The following is a 26772-nucleotide window of genomic DNA, read 5'->3' as shown; positions in this document are numbered from 1 at the left end:
GCCAGCCACCACCAGCAAACAGAACAGGGTCTAGAGTGAAGCCAGCCACCACCAGCAAACAGAACAGGGTCTAGCGTAAAGCCAGCCACCACCAGCAAACAGAACAGGGTCTAGAGTGAAGCCAGCCACCACCAACAAACAGAACAGGGTCTAGAGTGAAGCCAGCACCCCAGCAAACAACAGCAGCCAGCCACACAAACAGAACAGGGTCTAGAGTGAAGCCAGCCACCACCAGCAAACAGAACAGGGTCTAGAGTGAAGCCAGCCACCACCAGCAAACAGAACAGGGTCTAGAGTGAAGCCAGTCACCACCAGCAAACAGAACAGGGTCTAGAGTGAAGCCAGCCACCACCAGCAAACAGAACAGGGTCTAGAGTGAAGCCAGTCACCACCAGCAAACAGAACAGGTCTAGAGTGAAGCCAGCCACCACCAGCAAACAGAACGAGGTCTAGAGTAAAGCCAGCCACCACCAGCAAACAGAACAGGGTCTAGAGTGAAGCCAGCCACCACCAGCAAACAGAACAGGGTCTAGAGTGAAGCCAGCCACCACCAGCAAACAGAACAGGTCTAGAGTAAGCCAGCCACCACCACAAACAGAACAGGGTCTAGAGTGAAGCCAGCCACCACCAGCAAACAGAACAGGGTCTAGAGTGAAGCCAGTCCACCACCAGCAAACAGAACAGGGTCTAGAGTGAAGCCAGCACCACCAGCAAACAGAACAGGTCTAGAGTGAAGCCAGCCACCACCAGCAAACAGAACGAGGTCTAGAGTGAAGCCAGCCACCACCAGCAAACAGAACAGGGTCTAGAGTGAAGCCAGTCACCACCAGCAAACAGAACAGGGTCTAGAGTGAAGCCAGCCACCACCAGCAAACAGAACAGGGTCTAGAGTGAAGCCAGTCACCACCAGCAAACAGAACGAGGTCTAGAGTGAAGCCAGCCACCACCAACAAACAGAACAGGTCTAGAGTAAAGCCAGCCACCACCAGCAAACAGAACAGGTCTAGAGTGAAGCCAGCCCACCACAGCAACAGAACAGGGTCTAGAGTGAAGCCAGTCACCACCAGCAAACAGAACGAGGTCTAGAGTGAAGCCAGCCACCACCACAAACAGAACAGGTCTAGAGTGAAGCCAGCCACCACCAACAAACAGAACAGGGTCTAGAGTAAAGCCAGCCACCACCAGCAAACAGAACAGGGTCTAGAGTGAAGCCAGCCACCACCAGCAAACAGAACAGGGTCTAGAGTGAAGCCAGTCACCACCAGCAAACAGAACGAGGTCTAGAGTGAAGCCAGCCACCACCAACAAACAGAACAGGGTCTAGAGTAAAGCCAGCCACCACCAGCAAACAGAACAGGGTCTAGAGTGAAGCCAGCCACCACCAGCAAACAGAACGAGGTCTAGAGTGAAGCCAGCCACCACCAGCAAACAGAACAGGGTCTAGAGTGAAGCCAGTCACCACCAGCAAACAGAACAGGGTCTAGAGTGAAGCCAGCCACCACCAGCAAACAGAACAGGGTCTAGAGTGAAGCCAGCCACCACCAGCAAACAAAACAGGGTCTAGAGTGAAGCCAGTCACCACCAGCAAACAGAACAGGTCTAGAGATGATGCTGACAGAGTCCTGTGACATGGCAATAAGAAATGTGGCCCCCGCCTTGCCAAAGAAGTTACACCTGGTGGCACAATCAGGTCCTCAATTGCCACACTGCAGTCCTTGAAAGTGGGCAAACTGAGATCAATGCCCGATGTCCTTCAACACCTTGCCTCAGACAGGCAACCACATTAATCCAAGGAGGGGAGAGAGGCCCATTGAAGCCCTCTTCAAAGCCAGAATGCGTAGCCTGGTACCTTAGCCATAGATTCGTTTTCACACCAGAAATAGCCTCAACCAACGTAAGGTCTGACCTGGTGCTTTGGACCAACACTGCGCACAGTTTACATGGTCAAACTGACTGGGAAGCCTGTGGATGAAGCCTGTGAGTGTGAAGGCCCATGACATGCAGACTCAGCTGCAGCTGATGCAGAACAGCATGGCTGGAAGGGAAAGGTGCGTCCAGTGGAGGCTGACTGCAGAGGTGTTGTAGCCATGTCAGCAACAAGGCTGCAGAAAGAGATGGGGGTCTGAGGCCAGGCTCGGTGAAGCACAACCAAAGCTCTGTCTGAAGTTGCCGAAAGACACAGCCAGTGGCTCTGGCTAAAGAGGAGGGACCAAAACTGGGCTCCGAATTAAGATATGGGACATATCACAGGCTAATCAATGAAACTCTTCTCAAGGAGCATGCCCACCTGATCACCCAGACATATGTACTTGCACCCAAATGAACATCCCCAACAACAAACCCCACTCAAATAGCAAGGCAAATCTCAAGAGCACAACATTGCAATACTGGGATCGTAGCACCAAGTCCTATACAGCAGATCCACAATACAGATACAATACAAAGCAACATCACAGCTACAGGTGTGAAATATCAACAACACAGGTAACCCAAAGGAATGCTCCTTCTACAGGTACAACATAACAGCATGCCACACGCCAGCATGACACCCCTGGGAGGGAGGCGCGGCAGTGTGACACCCCTGGGAGGGAGGCGCGGCAGTGTGACACCCCTGGGAGGGAGGTGCGGCAGTGCCCGGGAACACCATTGGTTGCTGCATGGAGAGGGAGAGAGCGCACCCACACAAACATAAAATAAAATAAACGCCATCTTCACGCTTCCCCCTCACAGGACCCAGGCTAAAACCATTAACTAAAATAACAAACTAAAATAACAAAGACAAAAGAAAGTAAAACAGAGCGACAACTATTTCAGTTCCCCGCTCAGTAGCTGGACTGCTTTCCAGCAGACCAGCTCCTCCAACTTTTTAGTGGAGGTTCACCGTTCTCCTTCTTATTAAAAGAAACAAAACTGAAATTAAATAAAAGTCAAATAAAGAAACTCGCTCTCTGTGTCAGCTCTCGGTCTCTGCCCCAAACTGTGGAGAGCAGCACACCTGTAAGCACCTGGGCTGATTAGGTAACGCAATCCAGGTGTGCGTGCTCTCTCCACCAGCCAGCGCAGCCGAGACCAATCCGCCTCTCCAGTGGACCGAATGCCACACAGCACCACTACAGGCACATCATATATCAGCAGAACAGGTATCCCACAGCAACACTGTAGATTAACCCTTTATTTCACTTCTCATATATTTCATGGTGAGACCGCTAAGTGAAGTGCTGCAAATCAGCAACTGTAGGACGCATTGATAAGGAAGCAGGAAGTGGACGGACCGGTAGGGCTGTGCTTCCTCCAGGAAGTGGATCTGGTCCTGCACACTGGCACTGGCCCTCAGCTCCTTCACCACCACCTGCGATGAGTCCAGGCCAGAGTTCACCTCCCCGAGCAGCACCTGCGAGAGAAACACTTTATACAGCACACTGCACCTGAGAGAAACACTTTATACAACACACTGCACCTGAGAAAAACTTTATACAGCACACTGCACCTGAGAGACACTTTATACAGCACACTGCACCTGAGAAACACTTTATACAGCACACCACACCTGAGAAACACTTTATACAACACACTGCACCTGCGAGAGAAACACTTTATACAGCACACTGCACCTGAGAGACACTTTATACAGCACACTGCACCTGAGAAACACTTTATACAGCACACTGCACCTGCGAGAGAAACACTTTATACAGCACACTGCACCTGCGAGAGAAACACTTTATACAGCACACTGCACCTGCGAGAGAAACACTTTATACAGCACACTGCACCTGAGAGAAACACTTTATACAACACACTGCCCTGAGAAACACTTTATACAGCACACTGCACCTGAGAGAACACTTTATACAACACACTGCACCTGCGAGAAACACTTATACAGCACACTGCACCTGAGAGAAACACATTATACAGCACACTGCACCTGAGAAACACTTTATACAGCACACTGCACCTGAGAGAAACACTTTATACAGCACACTGCACCTGAGAGAAACACTTTATACAACACCTGCCCCTGAGAAACACTTATACAGCACACTGCACCTGAGAGAGAAACACTTTATACAGCACACTGCACCTGAGAAACACTTTATACAGCACACTGCACTGAGAAACACTTTATACAGCACACTGCACCTGAGAAACACTTTATACAGCACACTGCACCTGAGAAACACTTTATACAACACACTGCACCTGAGAAACACTTTATACAGCACACTGCACCTGAGAAACACTTTATACAGCACACTGCACCTGAGAGAGAAACACTTTATACAGCACACTGCACCTGCGAGAGAAACACTTTATACAGCACACTGCACCTGCGAGAGAAACACTTTATACAGCACACTGCACCTGCGAGAGAAACACTTTATACAGCACACTGCACCTGAGAGAAACACTTTATACAACACACTGCCCCTGAGAAACACTTTATACAGCACACTGCACCTGAGAGAAACACTTTATACAACACACTGCACCTGCGAGAGAAACACTTTATACAGCACACTGCACCTGAGAGAAACACATTATACAGCACACTGCACCTGAGAAACACTTTATACAGCACACTGCACCTGAGAGAAACACTTTATACAGCACACTGCACCTGAGAGAAACACTTTATACAGCACACTGCACCTGAGAAACACTTTATACAGCACACTGCACCTGAGAGAGAAACACTTTATACAGCACACTGCACCTGAGAAACACTTTATACAGCACACTGCACCTGAGAAACACTTTATACAGCACACTGCACCTGAGAAACACTTTATACAGCACACTGCACCTGAGAAACACTTTATACAGCACACTGCACCTGAGAAACACTTTATACAGCACACTGCACCTGAGAGACACTTTATACAGCACACTGCACCTGAGAGAGAAACACTTTATACAGCACACTGCACCTGAGAGAAACACTTTATACAGCACACTGCACCTGAGAAACACTTTATACAGCACACTGCACCTGAGAAACACTTTATACAGCACACCACACCTGAGAAACACTTTATACAGCACACTGCACCTGAGAGAGAAACACTTTATACAACACACCACACCTGAGAGAGAAACACTTTATACAGCACACTGCACCTGAGAGAGAAACACTTTATACAGCACACTGCACCTGAGAAACACTTTATACAGCACACTGCACCTGAGAAACACTTTATACAGCACACTGCACCTGAGAGAGAAACACTTTATACAGCACACTGCACCTGAGAAACACTTTATACAGCACACTGCACCTGAGAGAAACACTTTATACAGCACACTGCACCTGCGAGAGAAACACTTTATACAGCACACTGCACCTGCGAGAGAAACACTTTATACAGCACACTGCACCTGAGAGAGAAACACTTTATACAGCACACCACACCTGAGAGAAACACTTTATACAGCACACTGCACCTGAGAGAAACACTTTATACAGCACACTGCACCTGAGAAACACTTTATACAGCACACCACACCTGCGAGAGAAACACTTCATACAACACACTGCACCTGAGAAACACTTTATACAGCACACCACACCTGAGAGAGAAAAACTTTATACAACACACCACACCTGAGAGAACTGTTTGTGTTTGTGTGCTGAGATTATGTTTATTGTGTGTGTATGTGTATATTGGGGTTAGGATTACACTGTTATGGAGATTGGAGAACATACTGTTATGAAGCATCATTTTACCTCTTCAGTAGCTGAGCAGTTTATTTCTTCTATCTGTATCCATTCAAGTCCAGTTTTTACATCCACGTGCACTGATTTATTTAATCATTTCAACTCTAAACTGAAAACTAAAAGATTTTCTCAAAACAGACACCACCAGGGTGTGATGCTGTCGTAAGGCACAGCGGAGATGGAGGAAAAATAAATTACAGGTGTTTTCTGACATATTAAGAGACAAACTGACTGCATTTAATAAGGCCATTAATCAACCAGATTTCATCTTTTCAGAGACAAAGTTGAAAATATTTGTTCTGGTATAAACTTTTAAAGAACAGTGTCTTTGACCCATTTGTTGTTTTTTACACTTGTATCTCCATCCAGCACTTACAGTATATTGCACTTGTATCATTATCTAAACGTTGTAGCTCATCGTCATTCCTCCTAGTTTGACTTACCATAACTTTCTGACCTAGGCTATGCCTGCGTGAACTGGACTTAATGTGTTCATGGCTATGAATAATTGTTACGTAATGAGTATTGTACCTTATCGGACCTGTGCTTTGTAGTTGTTCCAATGACATTTAGTGAGCACTTATTGTACATTGCTTTAAATAAAAGTATCTGCCAAATAAATATAATGTAAGATCCTTGAGAAAGTAGCGTTAAATCAATTGAATGAGTTTTTAATCTCCAGAGGAACACTTGAAATATTCCAGCCTGGTTTTAGATGCGGGCACAGTACACACTGCTCTCGTAAGTGTACTGAAGGACCTCAGGAGCAGTGCTGATGCGAAAAGCCTATCTGCTCTCGTACTATTGGCCCTGAGCTCTGACTTTGACACTGCTGACCGTACTATCCACTTAGACAGACCAGACAAATGGGTGGGCATCACAGGCACTGCTCTGAGACCTATCTAACAGACCGTTCCTTCCCTGTTAACCTGGGCAAGCACACTTCTAAGAGTTTTAATGTCATGCGGTGTCCCTCAGGGATCAATGCTTGGACCAGTCCTTTTTAACCTTTATAAGCTGCCTTTGGGAGGTCTTATCAGGAGGCACAGGGGGCAATTTCATAGCTTTGCTGATGATACCCAGCTTTACATAAGAATTTGTTCTTAATGACTTGCCTGGTGAAATAAAGGTGAAATAAAATAAATAAACATTTCCATGTCCCACAATGATAAAAGGCCATTGGAAGTCCTTATAAACTGTATCTCAGACATTCAGATTTGGATGTCAAAAATTTTTACAGCTGAATCAGAGCAAGACAGAGATGCTTCTTGTGGGCTCAAAGACCCAAAGAGAAACATCAACTAATACCAAAAAGTGCACACATTACTCCTGTTTGGCTACCTATTAGTTATAGGATTGATTTTAAAATTATTCTTTTAATTTTATTTAAATTTTATTTTAATTTATTTTATTACATTCTATGTTGGTTTTACTGTTGCTATATTCTGTGATCTTTTATTATACTTACTGTGTCTTAAATGTTTTTGTAATCTCGGCTACATTGAAAATCAAGGGCCTGGCCCTCAATTGTACCTCCGAGAATTAAATAAAGGTTATGATGATTACCTCTTTTACTTTTGTTGTATTTCTTTTAATACTTTTAATACCTTTTATACTTATACCATTTATCTGTCTTAATTATACAGTTATCTGTATAATTCATCTTTTAATTCATTGTGAAGCACTTGGTGCAATAAATGTGCTATATAAATAAAGGATAATTGACTGATTAAACGCTGTGTGAGTACGCTTGTGTATGTGTGTGTGTGTGTGTGTGTGTACGTGTGTTTGTGTGGGTGCATATGTGTGTGTGTGAATGTGTGTGGGTGTATACGTGTGTGTGTGTGTGTGTATGTGTGTGTGTGTGTGTGTGTGGGTGCGTACGTGTGTGATACCTTCCCAAACCAGCCATGTCCCATTTCCTTCATGTACAGAAGGCTCCTCCGGCCCATATCTGCCGATTTCAGCAGCTGGACTGTAAAGACATAGAGAACTGTTTTAGCAGGGCATTACTGTAACCCTAACACACTTTAGCAGGGCATTACTGTAACACTAACACACTTTAGCAGGGCATTACTGTAACCCTAACACATTTTAGCAGAGCATTACTGTAACACTAACACATTTTAGCAGGGCATTACTGTAACACTAACACACTTTAGCAGGGCATTACTGTAACCCTAACACACTTTAGCAGGGCATTACTGTAACACTAACACACTTTAGCAGGGCATTACTGTAACACTAACACACATTAGCAGGGCATTACTGTAACCCTAACACACTTTAGCAGGGCATTACTGTAACACTAACACACTTTAGCAGGGCATTACTGTAACACTAACACACTTTAGCAGAGCATTACTGTAACCCTAACACACTTTAGCAGAGCATTACTGTAACCCTAACACACTTTAGCAGGGCATTACTGTAACACTAACACACTTTAGCAGGGCATTACTGTAACCCTAACACACTTTAGCAGGGCATTACTGTAACACTAACACACTTTAGCAGGGCATTACTGTAACACTAACACACTTTAGCAGGGCATTACTGTAACACTAACACACTTTAGCAGGGCATTACTGTAACACTAACACACTTTAGCAGGGCATTACTGTAACCCTAACACACATTAGCAGGGCATTACTGTAACACTAACACACATTAGCAGGGCATTACTGTAACCCTAACACACTTTAGCAGAGCATTACTGTAACCCTAACACACTTTAGCAGGGCATTACTGTAACACTAACACATTTTAGCAGGGCATTATTTGTCCCCTAACAGGGTACGGGGGGGGTCGCACCTGACCGGGCTGGCTGCTGGGACATAGGAAGTGAGACCTTGGTGAGCGGCAGGATGTAGACGTCCGCGCTGCTCTGGGAGGCGGGGGAGGCCAGGGTGGAGAGATCGGCCTGGTACTCCTCTCCATCAGCATTCTCAAACTCCTGCAAGCGCACACAGTGCATGTCTCTCTCTCTCTCTCTCTTCCCTCTCCCTCTCTTTCTCTCTCTCCCTCTCCCCTTCGCTCCCTCTCTACCTCTCCTCTCACTCTCTCTCCCCCTCTCTCTCTCTCACCCTCTCTCTCTCCCCTCCCTCTCTTTCTCTCTCTTCCTCCCTCACTCTCTCTCTCTCTCTCCTCCCCCCCGTAATATAATGTAATGTAAATGCCTGTAATGTAATGTAATGTAATGTATGTATCCTGTTTTGTGCCAGTAAAGTTTTCACTGTGTTCCTGGACAGAGATTACAGATGAAAACAAACTTCTCAGCTAACTCTGGTGTACCTGCCATGTTGTGCAATACCCCTGTTAAATAAACTAATAAACTAATCTAAACTAAACAACTTTTCTCCCAACCTCCAGCAGGGGCCAACGCAGCAGAGCGAGCTCACCTTGAAGCCGATCTCTCCCTTCTTGCAGCACAGGCAGGCCAGCATGAGGAAGATGAAGGTGAAGAGGCCAGAGAAGGAAACAGCCACCACAGCCAGAGAGGAGGACCAGGAGAGCTCACTCAAAGGCGCGCCATCTGCAGGGGGGAGGAGGTATTACAGCCATATAAATACAGCAAGGTTTTAAAGTCTCCACAGAACCCCAGGGGTATTAGTCATGCCTACCCCACGCTGCATTCTGTTTATGGTCTACTCCACTCTCTATTCTGCTCTAATTAACAACTCTGCTCAGGGATGGGCAGTATGTAAATAACATGTATGTGCATTGTATTGGTTTATTAGTATATGCATATTGTATTAGTTTCAAATACTTTTCAGTATTTCATCATTTCTATTTCATGAGCTTGGAAAACTTTTGATGCAATCCCCTGCCGGTCTTTCAGACGCTTCAGAAAGAGGTATTTCTGCAATTTCAAAAAGACTCAAAATACAACCTGGTCTCTCTCCTATCAGATAATCTTATTTAAATAAAGTCTTGGTGTTCCTCTCTTTCTGTGCTGTCTCTGAAGATAGAATGCAGCTGCCACACCCCCTGGCCAGATCTCTAAATCCTCCCCCAATCACACCCCTGCATGTAATCACACACCTGGACAAAAAAAAATTGGCAGGGGAAGGAGAGACTAGGGGAAGACAAGGAGGGGAAAAGTGGGGAAGAGAGAAAGAGAGGACTAGAGGAAGAGAGAAAGAGAGGACTAGAGGAAGAGAGAAAAAGAGAGGACTAGAGGAAGAGAGAAACAGAGGACTGGAGGAAGAGAGAAAGAGAGAGGACTAGAGGAAGAGAGAAACAGAGGACTGGAGGAAGAGAGAAAAAGAGAGGACTAGAGGAAGAGAGAAAGAGAGGACTAGAGGAAGAGAGAAAAAGAGAGGACTAGAGGAAGAGAGAAACAGAGGACTGGAGGAAGAGAGAAAGAGAGAGGACTGGAGGAAGAGAGAAAGAGAGGACTGGAGGAAGAGAGAAAAGAGAGGACTGAGGAAGAGAGAAAAGAGAGACTGGAGGAAGAGAGAAAGAGAGAGGACTAGAGGAAGAGAGAAACAGAGGACTGGAGGAAGAGAGAAAGAGAGAGGACTGGAGGAAGAGAGAAGAGAGAGACTGAGAGGAAAGAGAGAAGAGAGAGGACTGGAGGAAGAGAGAAAGAGAGAGGACTGGAGGAAGAGAGAAAGAGGGAGGACTAGAGGAAGAGAGAAAGAGAGGACTGGAGGAAGAGAGAAAGAGAGAGGACTAGAGGAAGAGAGAAAGAGAGGGCTGGAAGAAGAGAGAAAGAGAGATGACTAGAGGAAAAGAGAAAGAGAGAGGACTAGAGGAAGAGAGAAACAGAGGACTGGAAGAAGAGAGAAAGAGAAAGGACGGGAGGAAGAGAGAAAGAGAGATGACTGGAGGAAGAGAGAAAGAGAGAGGACTAGAGGAACATATATTCTGTAAACTGTTTATAACATTATTTACAAACTTAACCCCTCAGCGCACACGCCAAATCTGGCCAATCCTTGCCCATTTAGGGGGTACCCTATTTAAAGCTTTATAACTCCAGATGTGAACACCACAGAGACTTGAAAATGGCAGGACATTTGTACAATTTACAATACTAATGCAGATTAGTTTATATTCATAATTTTGGAAGAAATAAAGTGCCATAAATGCAATTGTCTAGGCAAAAAATCAAAAATGAATTTGCACAGTTTTTAGTTTGCAATGAAATACTGAGAGAGTGCATATATACAGCAGGTTAAACTATGCATGTGCTGGATCAAAAACTTCTTGACCACAAGTTCATAAAATCTAAGGGTGGATATGTAGAACTACTATAGATTTATGAAGCAAAAACTAAGCAGTGTACCCAGAGTCTCAAAATCTATCCAAAATGTCTAAATTATGCATTGCTGTAAACCACAACATATTCACGTATTTCACTGAAAATCAACTGTTTTGTCTCAAGAAACTCACTGTTCCACCATTTTCAAGTGGGAATTACAAGCTTTCCATCAGTGCAGTGGTCTAAAATATCTAGGGGTCCAGAAACATATCCAAAATCTCTCCAAAAATGAATAAAATGCTTTCTGTCCATTATAAAGCATATAAATGAGCCCCTTATGAAGTTTTAAGATGGAACATTGCTATCAGCTTAGAAAATAATGCAAAATATTGTCACACAATGTGGTACAGTACCTAAATGTGTAATAATTAACTCTTGTATGTATTTCTATACTCTGTACTCTCGTATGTTTTCTTGTATGGGGATGGGACGACATGAAAACAATTTTCAACAGTCCACCACGTTTTGGCAATGCTCCAACTCTCACGTCATCACTGTTGCATGCTTCACAAAAACTATTACACTTCCATCTAACGCTTACATTACAGTGTGAAATATCCTCATTATAAAATACCACTAACCTATTTAAAGACACTCAATTTCAAAAATAACGTACATAGCCGAAGTATTTTGAGCAGTAATACTTATATAGCAATGATGAAATCTTATCTGTTTTCAGTAGATAAAGACAGAGACAGGAAATCAATGACATAGTTCTATCCGATCCTGTCTTACACCAGAAAACGATGTCAGCTAGGTCTATCAGCAAACATATGGCTTAGCTATGCTCAGAAGTCCTCAATAATAATAATATTTTCCAAGAAATTCCGAAAAATAGTTGACAACGTTTCGTTAGCAGCGTCTTTGTTTTACTGCTACCACAGAGTGAATGCGTAATTGAATGTGATGATAAGAAAATTTCTGGGTACGCTGACCTATAAAACGCTATTCCAAAAGCAAAATTAGACATGTTATACATCGTTAGAAAGCTTATACTCTCACCTACTGAATAAATGAACTGTTAATCAAGCCAGACTGCACTAAAAAGGGCAACAACGCCGTAAACCACACGTGGTATTATGCACAGCTATTATGGAAGGTACCCAGGCATCACAAATGCGCATATATTTCACAAAGGGATTGTCCAAGACAATGTATGACCACTCAGTCTCAAAAGGGACATCTCAATGCGTAAAACCAATGGTAAGGTTGTAGGCTATATTTATTCAATATTTAGTCCCAGATATTGACATGGTATCATTTTAAAAAACTTTTTCTCATTTATTTAGTTATTCAGTGAGCAGCGTTTTCACTGCTGTATTGGCATATCTTAGGGCTATTGTCGGGTTTATCTTGTTGCTATGACGGAATATGAATTTTTAGTGGTGAAAGAAATGAAAGAATATTTTTATGAATGCCAAGATGGACAATATTGTCCATTATGTCATGGGTGGGGGGTGTAGTTGTAGATGAGACTGCAGGGAGGGAGCCGTGTCAAATGAACGACCAGAGCGACAATGGTGGCGCTGCGAAACTCCGTATTCGGCATAGTTGTAGTGTATCGTATACTTATGAAACTGAAACAACGCGTTTCTGTTTTTAACTCTGTACTTTGGTTGCAGTAGCACTGAATGTCTGAGTTCAGTAATCTGGACATGCCGGCGTGCCAACCACTAGGGGGTTTGCGCGAAGGGGTTAATGAATAAACTTTGTTTGTAGACTGAGAGAGAGAGAGAGAGAGAGAGAGAGACTGAGAGAGAGAGAGAGAGAGAGACTGAGAGAGAGAGAGAGAGAGAGAGACTGAGAGCTCGCAGAGCTGTCCATGGTGCTGAACTTCCAACCCAGATAGAGCTGTGTGTTCTGCCTCAAATCTGAGTTTGCTAACTTTACCTGTACTGCACACATACAGCTCTAACACGTTAAGATGCTGCACATATACAGCTCTAACACGCTAAGATACTGCACACAGACAGCCCTAACAAGCTAAGATACTGCACACATACAGCCATAATACGCTAAGATGCTGCACATATACAGCTCTAACACGCTAAGATACTGCACACATACTGCTCTAACACGCTAACATACTGCACACATACTGCCCTAACACGCTAAGATACTGCACACATACTGCTCTAACACGCTAACATACTGCACACATACTGCCCTAACACGCTAAGATACTGCACACATACAGCCCTAACACGCTAACATACTGCACACATACAGCCCTAACACGCTAAGATACTGCACACATACAGCCGTAACACGCTAAGATACTGCACACATACAGCCCTAACATGCTAAGATACTGCACACATACAGCAATAACACGTTAACATACTGCACACATACAGCAATAACACACTAAGATACTGCACACATACTGCCCTAACACGCTAAGATACTGCACACATACAGCCCTAACATGCTAAGATACTGCACACATACAGAAATAACACGTTAACATACTGCACACATACAGCAATAACACACTAAGATACTGCACACATACTGCCCTAACACGCTAAGATACTGCACACATACAGCAATAACACGTTAACATACTGCACACATACTGCCCTAACACGCTAACATACTGCACACATACTGCCCTAACACGCTAAGATACTGCACACATACTGCCCTAACACGCTAAGATACTGAACACATACAGCAATAACACGTTAACATACTGCACACATACTGCCCTAACACGCTAAGATACTGCACACATACAGCAATAACACGTTAACATACTGCACACATACAGCCCTAACACGCTAAGATACTGCACACATACAGCCCTAACACGCTAACATACTGCACACATACAGCCCTAACACGCTAAGATACTGCACACATACAGCCCTAACACGCTAAGATACTGCACACAGACAGCCCTAACACGCTAACATACTGCACACATACAGCCATAACACGCTAACATACTGCACACATACAGCTCTAACACGCTAACATACTGCACACATACAGCTCTAACACGCTAACATACTGCACACATACTGCTCTAACACGCTAACATACTGCACACATACTGCCCTAACACGCTAAGATACTGCACACATACAGCCATAACACGGTAAGATACTGCACACAGACAGCCCTAACACGCTAAGATACTGCACACATGCAGCCATAACACACTAACATGCTGCACACATACAGCCCTAACACGCTAAGATACTGCACACGTACAGCAATAACATGCAAACATGCACACCTCAGTACAGTAACATACCCATCCATACAGTTCCAGCCATGGGGGAGGGGCTATATTACACGCATGCACTTGGTTGCCCCAGAGACAGAGCCAACATGGCCTTTGTGTGGTGTGAAGGGAGCCCAAGCAGACAGAACAGCCAACGGCAATTCAGGGAGGCTGATTCCTTATATGGGCATGAAGGAAGAAGCACTACTGTATGCCCTTCTCTCTCAATCCATCGTCATGGCAACAGTGTTCCTCACTGCCACCAGAGTTTGAGTAGTTAAAAAGCAGAGCTCTTAGTCCCTGTGTGTGTGTGTGTGCGTGCGCGCGTGCGTGCGTGTGTGTGAGAGAGAGTTTGAGTATGTGTGTGTGCATGTGCGTGCGTGCGTGTGTGTGTGCGAGAGAGAGAATTTGAGTGTATATGTGTGTGTGTGTATGCGTGTGTGTGTGTGTGTGTGTGTGCGTGCGTGTGTGCATGTGTGTGTGAGAGAGAGTTTGAGTGTGTGTGTGTGTGTGTGTGTGTGCATGTGTGCGTGTGTGTGAGAGAGAGAGAGATTGAGTGTGCGTGTGCATGTGTTGTGAGAGAGAGAGAGAGAAAAGACTATACTCCAGCAGAGTATCTCTTCTCTGTCAGTGATACAAAGCAGAGACGGATCCTGACCAAATACAGACTCAGTGACCACACCCTTGAAATTGAAAAAGGCAGACACAAAAATGCATGGTTACCAAAAGAAAAACGAATATGTGGTCACTGTAAGACAGGAGAGGTTGAGACAGAGATGCACTTCCTCCTAAACTGTACAAAATATACAAATATTAGAAAAATATATTACCAAAAATGTTCAGAAATTATAAAAAACTTCCATTCTTTACCAAAGAATGAAAAATGTGCAGTCCTATTAGGACAAGGACCAACAGCCCCAATTGCGGCTCAATATGTCTCAGCTTGCCATAACCTGAGGGACACTGAGTGACCATCGTACATAATTATAATTATCTATTTATTTATTTATTTTATTATTATTATTATTATTTTTTTTTTTTTCTAATAGAATGTTCATTATTAGTATTCCACTGTAAATATGTATTTTGAATTGATTTATGATGCTTTGGCAATATATACCTATGTATTTCCTGCCAATAAAGCTATTTGAATTGAATTGAATTGAATTGAGAGAGAGAGAGAGAGAGAGAGAGAGAGTTTGAGTGTGTGTGTGCATGTGTGTGTTTGTTTGTGTGTGTGGGAATGAGTTTGAATGTGTGTGTGTGCGTGTGTGTGTGTGTGTGTGAGAGAAAGAGAGAGAGAGAGAGTTTGAGTGTGTGTGTGTGCGTGTGTGTGTTTGTGTGTGTGTGTGGGAGAGAGAGTTTGAGTGGGTGTGTGTGTCTGAGAGAGAGAGAGTTTGAATGTGTGTGTGTGTGAGAGAGAGAGAGTTTGAGTGGGTGTGTGTGTCTGAGAGAGAGAGAGTTTGAACGTGTGTGTGTGAGAGAGAGAGAGTTTGAATGTGTGTGTGTGCGTGTGTGTGTGAGAGAGAGAGAGAGAGAGAGTTTGAGTGTGTGTGTGCGTGTGTGTGTGAGAGAGAGAGAGAGTTTGAGTGTGTGTGTGCGTGTGTGTGTTTGTTTGTGTGTGTGGGAGAGAGAGTTTTATTGTGTGTGTGTGTGTGTGTGTGTGAGAGAGAAAGAGAGAGAGAGAGAGTTTGAGTGTGTGTGTGCCTGTGTGTGTTTGTGTGTGTGTGTGGGAGAGAGAGTTTGAGTGGGTGTGTGTGTCTGAGAGAGAGAGTTTGAATGTGTGTGTATGCGTGTGTGTGTGTGTGAGAGAGAGAGAGAGTTTGAGTGTGTGTGTGCTTGTGTGTGTGTGAGAGAGAGAGAATTTGACTATGTATGTATGTATGTGTGTGTGTGGGGGGGGGGCGGAAAGGGAGGGGCATGTCAGACTTTACTGAAAGGGGAGGGCTTCAATTTAAAAAAAATAAAAAAATTAAAATGTTGACAATCTAATCACCTGGTTAGCAGAAATCCTGTTCACAATGTTCCACTAAGAAAAGTCTATAAATAATCTGTTTTCTAATGTGATTAAATGATACTATATATTTCTTCTTTATTATTAATGTATTGATTTAAAGGAAAATATCAATTATACAAGGAATATAGTGATATGTATCATTCAGACCAACTAGCCTTTATTTCAAAGGGTTCTTCACTGTATGATGTGCATTTAAGTGGTCATATGGTACCATAACAATACTGGTTAAAACATTTATTCAAAGTACCTCTTACTTCCAAATTGTTATTTTAAGCAGCAAAAAGAATAGTGATACTTAATCAGTTCATTAATACATGGACTGTATCAATCCACCAATCAACAGTATGGACCAGCCCATCCACATGCAATATGGATTAGCCAATCCACATGCAGTATGGATCAGCCCATCCACATGCAGTATGGACCAGCCAATCCACATGCTGTATGGACCAGCCCATCCACACATAGTATGGATCATCCAATCCACACACAGTATGGACCAGCCCATCCATATGCAGTATGGATCAGTCCATGCATGCACAGTATGGACCAGCCCATCCACATGCAGTATGGATCAGCACAGAGTAGGCCAGTAAAACACATTTTCTGCCAGACCAGATTTGCAGGTGTTTTTGTTCTCAGTATGTCAGCAGGTGAGCTACATAGGTGAGCTACATTTGTGAGTAACCTGGAGCAACAGTGTGGAGGGCCAATCACATCACTCTGACAAACAGCGGAGGTGGGCCTTGATACAACATGAGGTGCAGCCTCTGATGATCTCCCTGATGTCCATAACCCATGATTAAAGTCACAGCCCCTCATGGGAATGATCTGGAAACCTGTAGACCTCACCTGCAGACCCCACAGCTAAATCTCATTAGAATCATCTCACATTGGATCTCCATCTCCATTACAATCCTCCAGTCCTCACAACTGTGCTTCTGTATCCATCTACCTCTACAAACACCAGCGTTAAACAATACATTCAGACCCAGCATTTACTTCATTTCATTTTTATCTTTACTTTCAGTTTTTCAAATATTCATTCTTTTTCTAGAATTAATAAGGTCAGCAAAATTTTGTGGGGCATGCTTATAAATGTGATTTACTGGTGCATGGCCCCACACTGGTGATGATGGTGATGTTGATTATTATTATTACTACTACTGCTACTACTACGACTACTACTAATAATAATAGTAATCATAATAAGAATATTGAATACTGGCAGCAGTAGAAGTATAACCAGCATCACCATCACCCTGCTGAACACACAGAGCTGTACAGAAGCTGCCTTCTGTGGCAGTCATGTGACAGCTACAGGGGCCTATTATAGACAGCGAGAGGAGCTGAGAGGGGATGAGAGGCAGCTACCGGTATGGATATGCACCTCTTCGTCTCACACACACGACGCACACACACACACACACACTCATACACACTCACACACACACACACACACACACACGCACACACACACACACACACACACACACACACACACACACTCATACACACACATACACACACACATGCACACACACACACATACACACTCACACACACACACACACACACGCACACATACACACACACACACACACACTCGTACACACTCACACTCACACTCACACACACGCATACACACTCACACACACGCACACATACACACTCACACACACACACATACACACCACACCCCTGAACTCACACACACGCACACATACACATACACACTCACACACACACACACACGCATACACACACATTCACACACACACACATGCATACACACTCACACTCACACACACATACACACACACACGCATACACACACGCACATACAGCCCTAAGCTCACACACACGCACACACACACATACACACATCACTGCCGGTGTCGCTACACCGTTCAAACGCACCGTTTTGAAACACATGTGAGCCTTAAAAAGCGCCGCCACGCGCGTTGGCTGAGCCACCCACCACAGACATTTCTCACGCCAATGTCCTCTTACGTTCAGCGTGATCAAAGATGGCCGAATACGCTCATACAACCACGAAACCGCTTATCAAGCCACCCAGCAACCATATCTGGGCGTAACATTTGTATTATTCGAGACCCTGGGTTGGTAATCGGCCTTATCAACTGGTATTCTAGCACAGATGACAGATATTCCGCGCGCGCCATTAGTGATGGAATTTGCGTTTTCCATTTTGATCTCACCTGAGTCGAAATGAGAACTGAAGGCAAAGCTGGGATTGAAAAACGAAGAAGACATGACCAACAGAAAGAAAGTCGCGGACATCCTCCTCTTCGTCTAGCCTGTTAGCCAGTGACCATTTAAAGTCCGTTTGAAACAGGAGCAGAGAATAATGTTCGCGCAAGACGTCGCATTTCCCCCCGATTCAAAGGCACCACTTGTGCCACAGCGGCCGCTGCTCCATCTTCGCTGCACGCGGCAGAATATGGGGCGGGCGTGAGGAATCTACCCCCTCTTCTGTTCTGTTTTAGCGGCTGCGCTCGGGGAGACATCCAGCAGTCGCATTTCTCCCGCGATATTATTACATTCGGTCCGACTGGGGAGAAGAAAAATTGTGCCTAGACGCAGCGGTGTTCCTGCATCAGGGTGATGCTGTGGTTTTGTTTAAATAGCTCTCCCCCCTGCCTCTGCACCAAACCCAAAGCGGCTCCCGGGGCCCATTCCGTTAGAACGGGCACTTCATCTGGCCCGTAAGGCTCTCTGTGACAAAACGAATAACGCTCCCAGCACGAGCGGGAAATTCGCTGATATCGGGAGTGCTGCGCACATAAGATCCTACCTATAGCTCATTCTCCGGCTGTTATGGATTAAATTGGCAGTTTAGGTGGATGTGTAAAACGGAGCTGTCCAGGCACTGACAGCAGGAGCGCCATCTTGCCTGCTTATCATCCCCAATATAGAATCAGAATGAAGGAATCCGCAGCGCGGGGGGGCGGTACAACAGGCTGAGGTATGGTTTATGCACAATGCTATCGTGGCTATGTCAACACTTATTATCAATAGTCTGACAGGCGTTAATCAGATGCCCATCAAATGAAAATCTCTGTTGTATGAGGAAAGCTTAAAAATCCCTATTTATATAACTCTACCAGAGTGCAACAACCATGACAGCAGCATACAACAGCGTCATTTCTCTTACATAATGTACAGTAGCGTGGCAGCGTCAGACTCAGAGCTGTGGCATGACGCCAGGGCTTCACTCCGGTCTGCACTGCTGCTGCTCTCCCAGCTCTGCTCAGTCCTCAGCGTGTGTGTGTGTGCGTGTGTGTGTGCATCATGTGTGTGTGTGCATCGTGTGTGTGTGCATCATGCGTGTGTGTGTGTGTGCATTATGTGTGTGTGTGTGTGTGCATTATGTGTGTGTGTGTGTGCATCGTGTGTGTGTGTGTGCATCGTGTGTGTGTGTCTGCATCATGCGTGTGTGTGTTTGTGCATCATGTGTGCATTGTGTGTGCATCGTGTGTGTGTGTGTGTGTGCATTATGTGTGTGTGTGTGTGCATCGTGTGTGTGTGTGTGCATCGTGTGTGTGTGTCTGCATCATGCGTGTGTGTGTTTGTGCATCATGTGTGCATTGTGTGTGTGTGTGCATCGTGTGTGCATTGTGTGTGTTTGTGCATCGTGTGTGCATTGTGTGTGTGTGTGCATCGTGTGTGTGTGCATCATGTGTGTGTGTGCATCGTGTGTGTGTGCATCGCGTGTGTGTGCATCATGGTGTGGTGCCGTGTGTGTGTGTGTGCATTATGTGTGTCTGTGCATTGTGTGTGTGTGTGTGCATCGTGTGTGTGTGTGTCTGCATCATGCCTGTGTGTGTTTGTGCATCGTGTGTGCATTGTGTGTGTGTGTGTGCATCATGCGTGTGTGTGTGTGCATCGTGTGTGCATTGTGTGTGTGTGTGCATCGTGTGTGTGTGTGTGTGTGCATCGTGTGTGTGTGTGTGTGCATCATGCGTGTGTGTGTGTGTGCATTATGTGTGTGTGTGCATTGTGTGTGTGTGTGTGCATCGTGTGTGTGTGTCTGCATCATGCGTGTGTGTGTTTGTGCATCGTGTGTGCATTGTGTGTGTGCGTGTGCATCATGCGTGTGTGTGTGTGCATCGTGTGTGCATTGTGTGTGTGTGTGCATAGTGCATGTGTGTGCATCGTGTGTGTGTGCATCATGCGTGTGTGAGCATTATGCATGTGCGTGTGCGCATTATGTGTGTGAGCATTATGCGTGTGTGTGTGCATTATGTGTGTGTGTGTGTGTGTGTGCATCGTGTGTGTGTGAGCAATATGCATGTGTGTGCATCGTGTGTGTGTGTGTGTGCATCATGCGTGTGTGTGTGCATCGTGTGTGTGTGAGCATTATGCATGTGTGTGTGCATTATGTGTGTGTGTGTGTGTGTGTGTGTGAATTATGTGTGTGTGTGCATTATGCATCTGCCAATCAAACTGCCTGTATCTGGCAGTGAGACTCTCTCCTGAGCATGCCCAGTAGCATCAGTGAGGGGAAGGGAAGGGGCTGAAGAGCAGCCAATGAGGAAGACCGGAATGTACGAAGGAATGGTAGCATTGTGATGTCATTCCTCAAAGTCACAAGCCCCGGGTCTCCCTGTGACCTCTCCCTGCAGCCACTCTGATTGGTCCAGGGGCCTCTCCCATGACTGAGAGTGATATCAGCCATTAATGCAGACTGTGATGCTGCCTGTCACTTCCTCCAGAGCAGGGGGGCATGGCCACAGACTCAGCCCCATTAGCGTGTGTGAAACTGACTCTGCCCACAATCACATAATCATGTGATTAAGGTTATCAGACTCATTCAAACACACACCGCTCCATCTGAGTTTCACCAGTTTCACTGAGTTTGGCTGACAAGTTGGGAATTAACTATTTATTATACTACAGTAATAATAATTATGAATTTTCATTTAGGGTTATAATAATTCCATAAAGCAAAATGTCATGTAAATCTGCTGATAGAAGTTCATCTTATTTTTTATTTATCACAGAAGCAATTACAATAATCCAGAACCAATGGACACTTTTAACAGGATTATCATCTGGTTTCTTAGTGCCAACCCTATAGCTGAGCCCTGTAGCAGAGGTATATAAATGAGCCCATAGTTTGACCCTATAGCTGAGCCCTGTAGCAGAGGTATATAAATGAGCCCATAGTTTGACCCAATAGCTGAGCCCTGTAACAGAGGTAGATATATTAGCCCATAGTTTGACCCTATAGCTGAGCCCTGTAGCAGAGGTATATAAATGAGCACATAGTTTGACCCTATAGCTGAGCCCTGTAGCAGAGGTATATAAATGAGCACATAGTTTGACCCTATAGCTGAGCCCTGTAGCAGTAGTATATAAATGAGCCCATAGTTTGACCCTATAGCTGAGCCCTGTAGCAGAGTTATATAAATGAGCCCATAGTTTGACCCTATAGCTGAGCCCTGTAGCGAGGTATATAAATGAGCCCATGTTGACCTATAGCTGAGCCTGTAGCAAGGTATATAAATGAGCCCATAGTTTGACCCTATAGCTGAGCCCTGTAGCAGAGGTATATAAATGAGCCCATAGTTTGACCCTATAGCTGAGCCCTGTAGCAGAGGTATATAAATGAGCCCATAGTTTGACCCTATAGCTGAGCCCTGTAGCAGAGGTATATAAATGAGCCCATAGTTTGACCCTATAGCTGAGCCCTGTAGCAGAGGTATATAAATGAGCACATAGTTTGACCCCATAGCTGAGCCCTGTAGCAGAGGTATATAAATGAGCCCATAGTTTGACCCTATAGCTGAGCCCTGTAGCAGAGGTATATAAATGAGCCCATAGTTTGATAGTTGCATAATTGAGATGAAGCAGCCAGAATGAAGTCCAATGGACAGAATGTTGTTGGAAGACAAATACATTACAGCAGAAGTCCCATTTTTCCTGAGTACTGAAAGATGTTGGGGAGATGCTCTATAAACCCCTCACAGGTATTTTATATACTCTCTCAAAACTGGAGAAATTCCTACTGACTGGAAGTGAGGAGGTATAGCAGCAGCTTATAGAAAGGGGGGCAAGATGACCCTGTGTTATGTGCTCCTAGTCATTATTCTTGCTGAAATTAATTTTGCAGTAATTTATCTTCTTTTCTCCAGCAGGAGTCTCTCTTTCTCTGCAGGCTGCAGTGGTAGAATGCGCGGTGTGCGTACAGGCGTGTGCACTGGTCGGTTCCTCCCCTATAAAAGAGGGCGACTCGGGGCAGCAGTAGCTCTCTCTCATTGTTCCTGTAGACATGCTACATTGCAGGACGCCTCGACTATTGTTTTTCTTCTTTTGTTTAACTCAGTTATGATTGATCTTCATTTTGTACCTTGATCCAAATATCACGTCTGAATACCTGGTAGACCGTGTGGTTAGTGTTTTCTTTTCTTTTGTACTTTTTTGTTGTAGCTAGTCAGGGTAGGGTAGCAGCAGACCGGAAGACTCACTTCCCCCTTTCTCCCCTTTAATTTGTTCTTTCTCTTGTCCCATCTTTGGCGCAAGTGAGATAGAAACCATACTCTGTTCAGACAGCTCAGTCCGGTTCTGGACTGTGAGAATTAGGTTAAACCTGCTGGCTCTGCCCTGTCTACCTATTTGTATGTGGGTTTCTATTGTTTTTGTGTCATTTAATAAATATATGTTGTGGGGTTTTAAACGTGCTGGGCTTTTGTGCTGACAGTCTTTTATTGTAACTTGGCAGTTTTGGGCTGTAACACCCAGGATACTATAGGCCTGTTAGCTCACCTTACATCTCATGTAAATTACTACAGTCAAGTCAGAAAATTACTGGGGAAAATCTGTATATTGAGCAATAGCATGCTTATCAAATTTCACAGGTTTCTTAGGAAAAGCTGGTGATTTTTTTAACTCTGGGAATTTCATAAAAATGTTTACTTTTTAAACAAAGTGACAGAACATAATTTTAAAGGACAATTTTTTTTAGACAAATAAAATTGTTACATATTTTAACTCCTGAAGGCATTTCAGGTAGTATATCATTACATCATTGTCAAAAGAAAGTTAGTAGGAAGTAGAAAGTACAGGAGTTATTTCAAAGTGGGGCTGTGTTCTGTTATGCATAATTGCTTAACGGAACGCAGCCTGGGTTTGGACCCCTGGGTGGATCACAAAGAATAAAGGAAAAAGACCTCTTATCTGAGAAAGGCACTGTGGGAAGTGGAGTTCCACAATGAACTTTAAATTTGCATATGGTATACTTGGAAGATCAGACTCAAACAAACAGGTGCATTCACAAACACTCACAGAAACACATACCAACCACAGAACACACACTTATACACACACAAAACACACACTCATATACACGCAGAACACACACTCATACACAGGCAAAACATACACTCAGACTTCAAAGCAAACTTCAAAGCAGAAAAAGACAGGCACAGACACACAGTTATGTATAAACACGCATGTGTAAACACAGCAAGGTGCTGGAACGGTGAAGTCCAAACATGAGCTTGTGCTAATTTAGCTCCTGTCAGGCCCATGTGCTCTGTGCTAAAGTCTAACTGGCCCCTGGGGGCCACATGTCAATCTGCACCCTACAGGTGCGGCCATATTACACCCTGCTTCCCCCCCACAGCCAGGGGACATAGGAGACAGCTGGAGCACACACACACACTACACACACACACACACACACACGCACACACACACTACACACACACACACACGCACACACACACTACACACGCACACACACACTACACACACACACACACACTACAGACTACACACTCTACACGCACACACGCACACACACACACACACGCACACACACACTACACACACAGACACACTACAGACTACACACACTACACACACACAAACACACACACACACACACACACTACAGACTACACACACACAAACACACACACACACACACTACAGACTACACACACTACACACACACACACACACATGCACACACACACTACACACACAAAAACACACTACAGACCACACACACACACACACGCACACACACACTACACACACACAAACACACACACACACACACTACAGACTACACACACTACAGACTACACACACTACACACACACACACACTACAGACTACACACACACTACACACACACACACACACGCACACGCATTGCACACAAACACACATACACACGCTGCGCCCACTACACACACACACACACACACACACACACACACTACAGACTACACACACACACACACTACAGACTACACACACTACACACACACACACTACAGACTACACACACTACACACACACACACACACACACACACACTACAGACTACACACACTACACACACACACACACACACACTACACACACACACACGCACACACACACCACACACACACACTCTCACACACACACTCTCTCACACACACACACTCTCACACACACACACGCGCACACACACACACATACACACACACACACACACACACACGCACACACACACCACACACACACACTACACACTGCACACACATGCACACACACACACACACACTACAGACTACACACACACACACACCCTGTAGACTACACACACACTACACACACACACTACAGACCGCACACACACGCACACACACACACTACAGACTACACACACACACACTATAGACTACACACATACTACACACACACTACAGACTACACACACTACACACACACACTACACACACTACAGACTACAGACTACATGCACACACACACTACAGACTACACACTACACACACACACTACAGACTACACACATTACACACACACACACTACACACACTAAAGACTACAGACTACACACACACATAAACACACACACACTACAGACTACACACTACACACATACACACACACACACACACCACAGACTACACACATTACACACACACACACACTAAAGACTACAGACTACACACACACACACAAACACACACACACTACAGACTACAGACTACACACACTAAAGACTACAGACTACACACACACACAAACACACACACACTACAGACTACACACTACACACACACACACACACTACAGACTATACACACTACACACACACACACACACTACAAACTACAGTCACTACACACACACACACACACACTACAGACTACACACTACACATACAATACAGATTACACACACACACATTACACACACACACTACAGATAACACACACACTACGCACACTACAGATTACACACACACACTACACACTACAGATTACACACACACATACACACACACACACACACTACAGACTACACACACACACATGCACACACACACTCTACAGATTACACACAGACTACACACACACACACACACTCACACTACACTCACACTACACACACACACACACACACACACACGCTCTTTCTCTCTCTCTGAAGTAAATATTCTGTATGATAGTGGTGCTGGACTCAGATCATACTGGGGGCTGATGGGGCCATGCTGTGTTGGGAAGCATAAGATGTTCTGAAATTTCCAACACTCACAGTGTCAGAATCAGTACCTCAGGTTTTAACCTCCTCTCTCCATCTGCAGGAGTTACTCAGTCTGCTGGAGTTACTCAGGACTCAGTCTGCTGGAGTTACTCAGTCTGCTGGAGTTACTCAGGACTCAGTTTGCTGGAGTTTCACTCGAGTCTCAGTCTGCATGAGTTCATCCAGTCTGCAGGACAGGTGTTACTGGAGGCTCAGTCTGCTGGAGTTAGACTCAGTCTGCGGAGTCTCAGGTCAGTCTGCTGGAGTTACTCAGGCTCAGAGCCCTAGCTCGTGAGTTACTCAGTGGACTCGGGTCTCTGCGTCGGAGTTGCTGAGTCACTCAGTCGCGGAGTACCTCAGTCTGCTCGAGTTACTCAGGGCTCAGTCTGCTGGAGTTACTCAGGACTCAGTCTGCTGGAGTTACTCAGGACTCAGTTTGCTGGAGTTACTCAGGACTCAGTCTGCTGGAGTTACTCAGGACTCAGTTTGCTGGAGTTACTCAGGACTCAGTCTGCTGGAGTTACTCAGGGCTCAGTCTGCTGGAGTTACTCAGGACTCAGTCTGCTGGAGTTACTCAGGCCTCAGTCTGCTGGAGTTACTCAGGACTCAGTCTGCTGGAGTTACTCAGGGCTCAGTCTGCTGGAGTTACTCAGGACTCAGTCTGCTGGAGTTACTCAGGACTCAGTCTGCTGGAGTTACTCAGGGCTCAGTCTGCTGGAGTGACTCAGGACTCAGTCTGCTGGAGTTACTCAGGACTCAGTCTGCTGGAGTTACTCAGGGCTCAGTCTGCTGGTGTGACTCAGGACTCAGTCTGCTCGAGTTACTCAGGGCTCAGTCTGCTGGAGTTACTCAGTCTGCAGGAGTTACTCAGGGCTCAGTCCCCTGTCATCCAGGTGAATGGTTCTCGCTTGTCCCTGCCACAGAGCTTCTCCACCCTAGCTCAGCAGTGGTGAAACAAACTCCCC

General features: G+C 45.0%; 1 protein-coding gene and 1 long non-coding RNA gene across 2 annotated transcripts in view; one reads left to right on the top strand and one right to left on the bottom strand.

Moving 5' to 3' along the window:
* aatkb (apoptosis-associated tyrosine kinase b) overlaps positions 1 to 19171 on the bottom strand; it is a 35276-nt gene extending 16105 nt beyond the window's left edge. Inside the window, exons 1-5 of the mRNA XM_064324398.1 lie at positions 18457 to 19171; positions 9121 to 9254; positions 8534 to 8675; positions 7615 to 7694; positions 3273 to 3391 (exon numbers count right to left, since the gene is read on the bottom strand). Coding sequence (XP_064180468.1) covers positions 3273 to 3391; positions 7615 to 7694; positions 8534 to 8675; positions 9121 to 9254; positions 18457 to 18538 — 557 coding nt within the window. The 5' untranslated portion in view covers positions 18539 to 19171. The remainder of the gene's footprint in view (positions 1 to 3272; positions 3392 to 7614; positions 7695 to 8533; positions 8676 to 9120; positions 9255 to 18456) is intronic.
* LOC135249128 (uncharacterized) overlaps positions 1 to 26772 on the top strand; it is a 138236-nt gene that overhangs the window by 102330 nt on the left and 9134 nt on the right. The window lies entirely within an intron of this gene.

Source organism: Anguilla rostrata, chromosome 2 (assembly GCF_018555375.3).
Source record: "Anguilla rostrata isolate EN2019 chromosome 2, ASM1855537v3, whole genome shotgun sequence".
Lineage (NCBI taxonomy): Eukaryota > Metazoa > Chordata > Actinopteri > Anguilliformes > Anguillidae > Anguilla > Anguilla rostrata.
The sequence above is the reverse complement of the archived record's forward strand: the minus strand, read 5'-3'. Positions and strand labels throughout refer to the sequence as shown.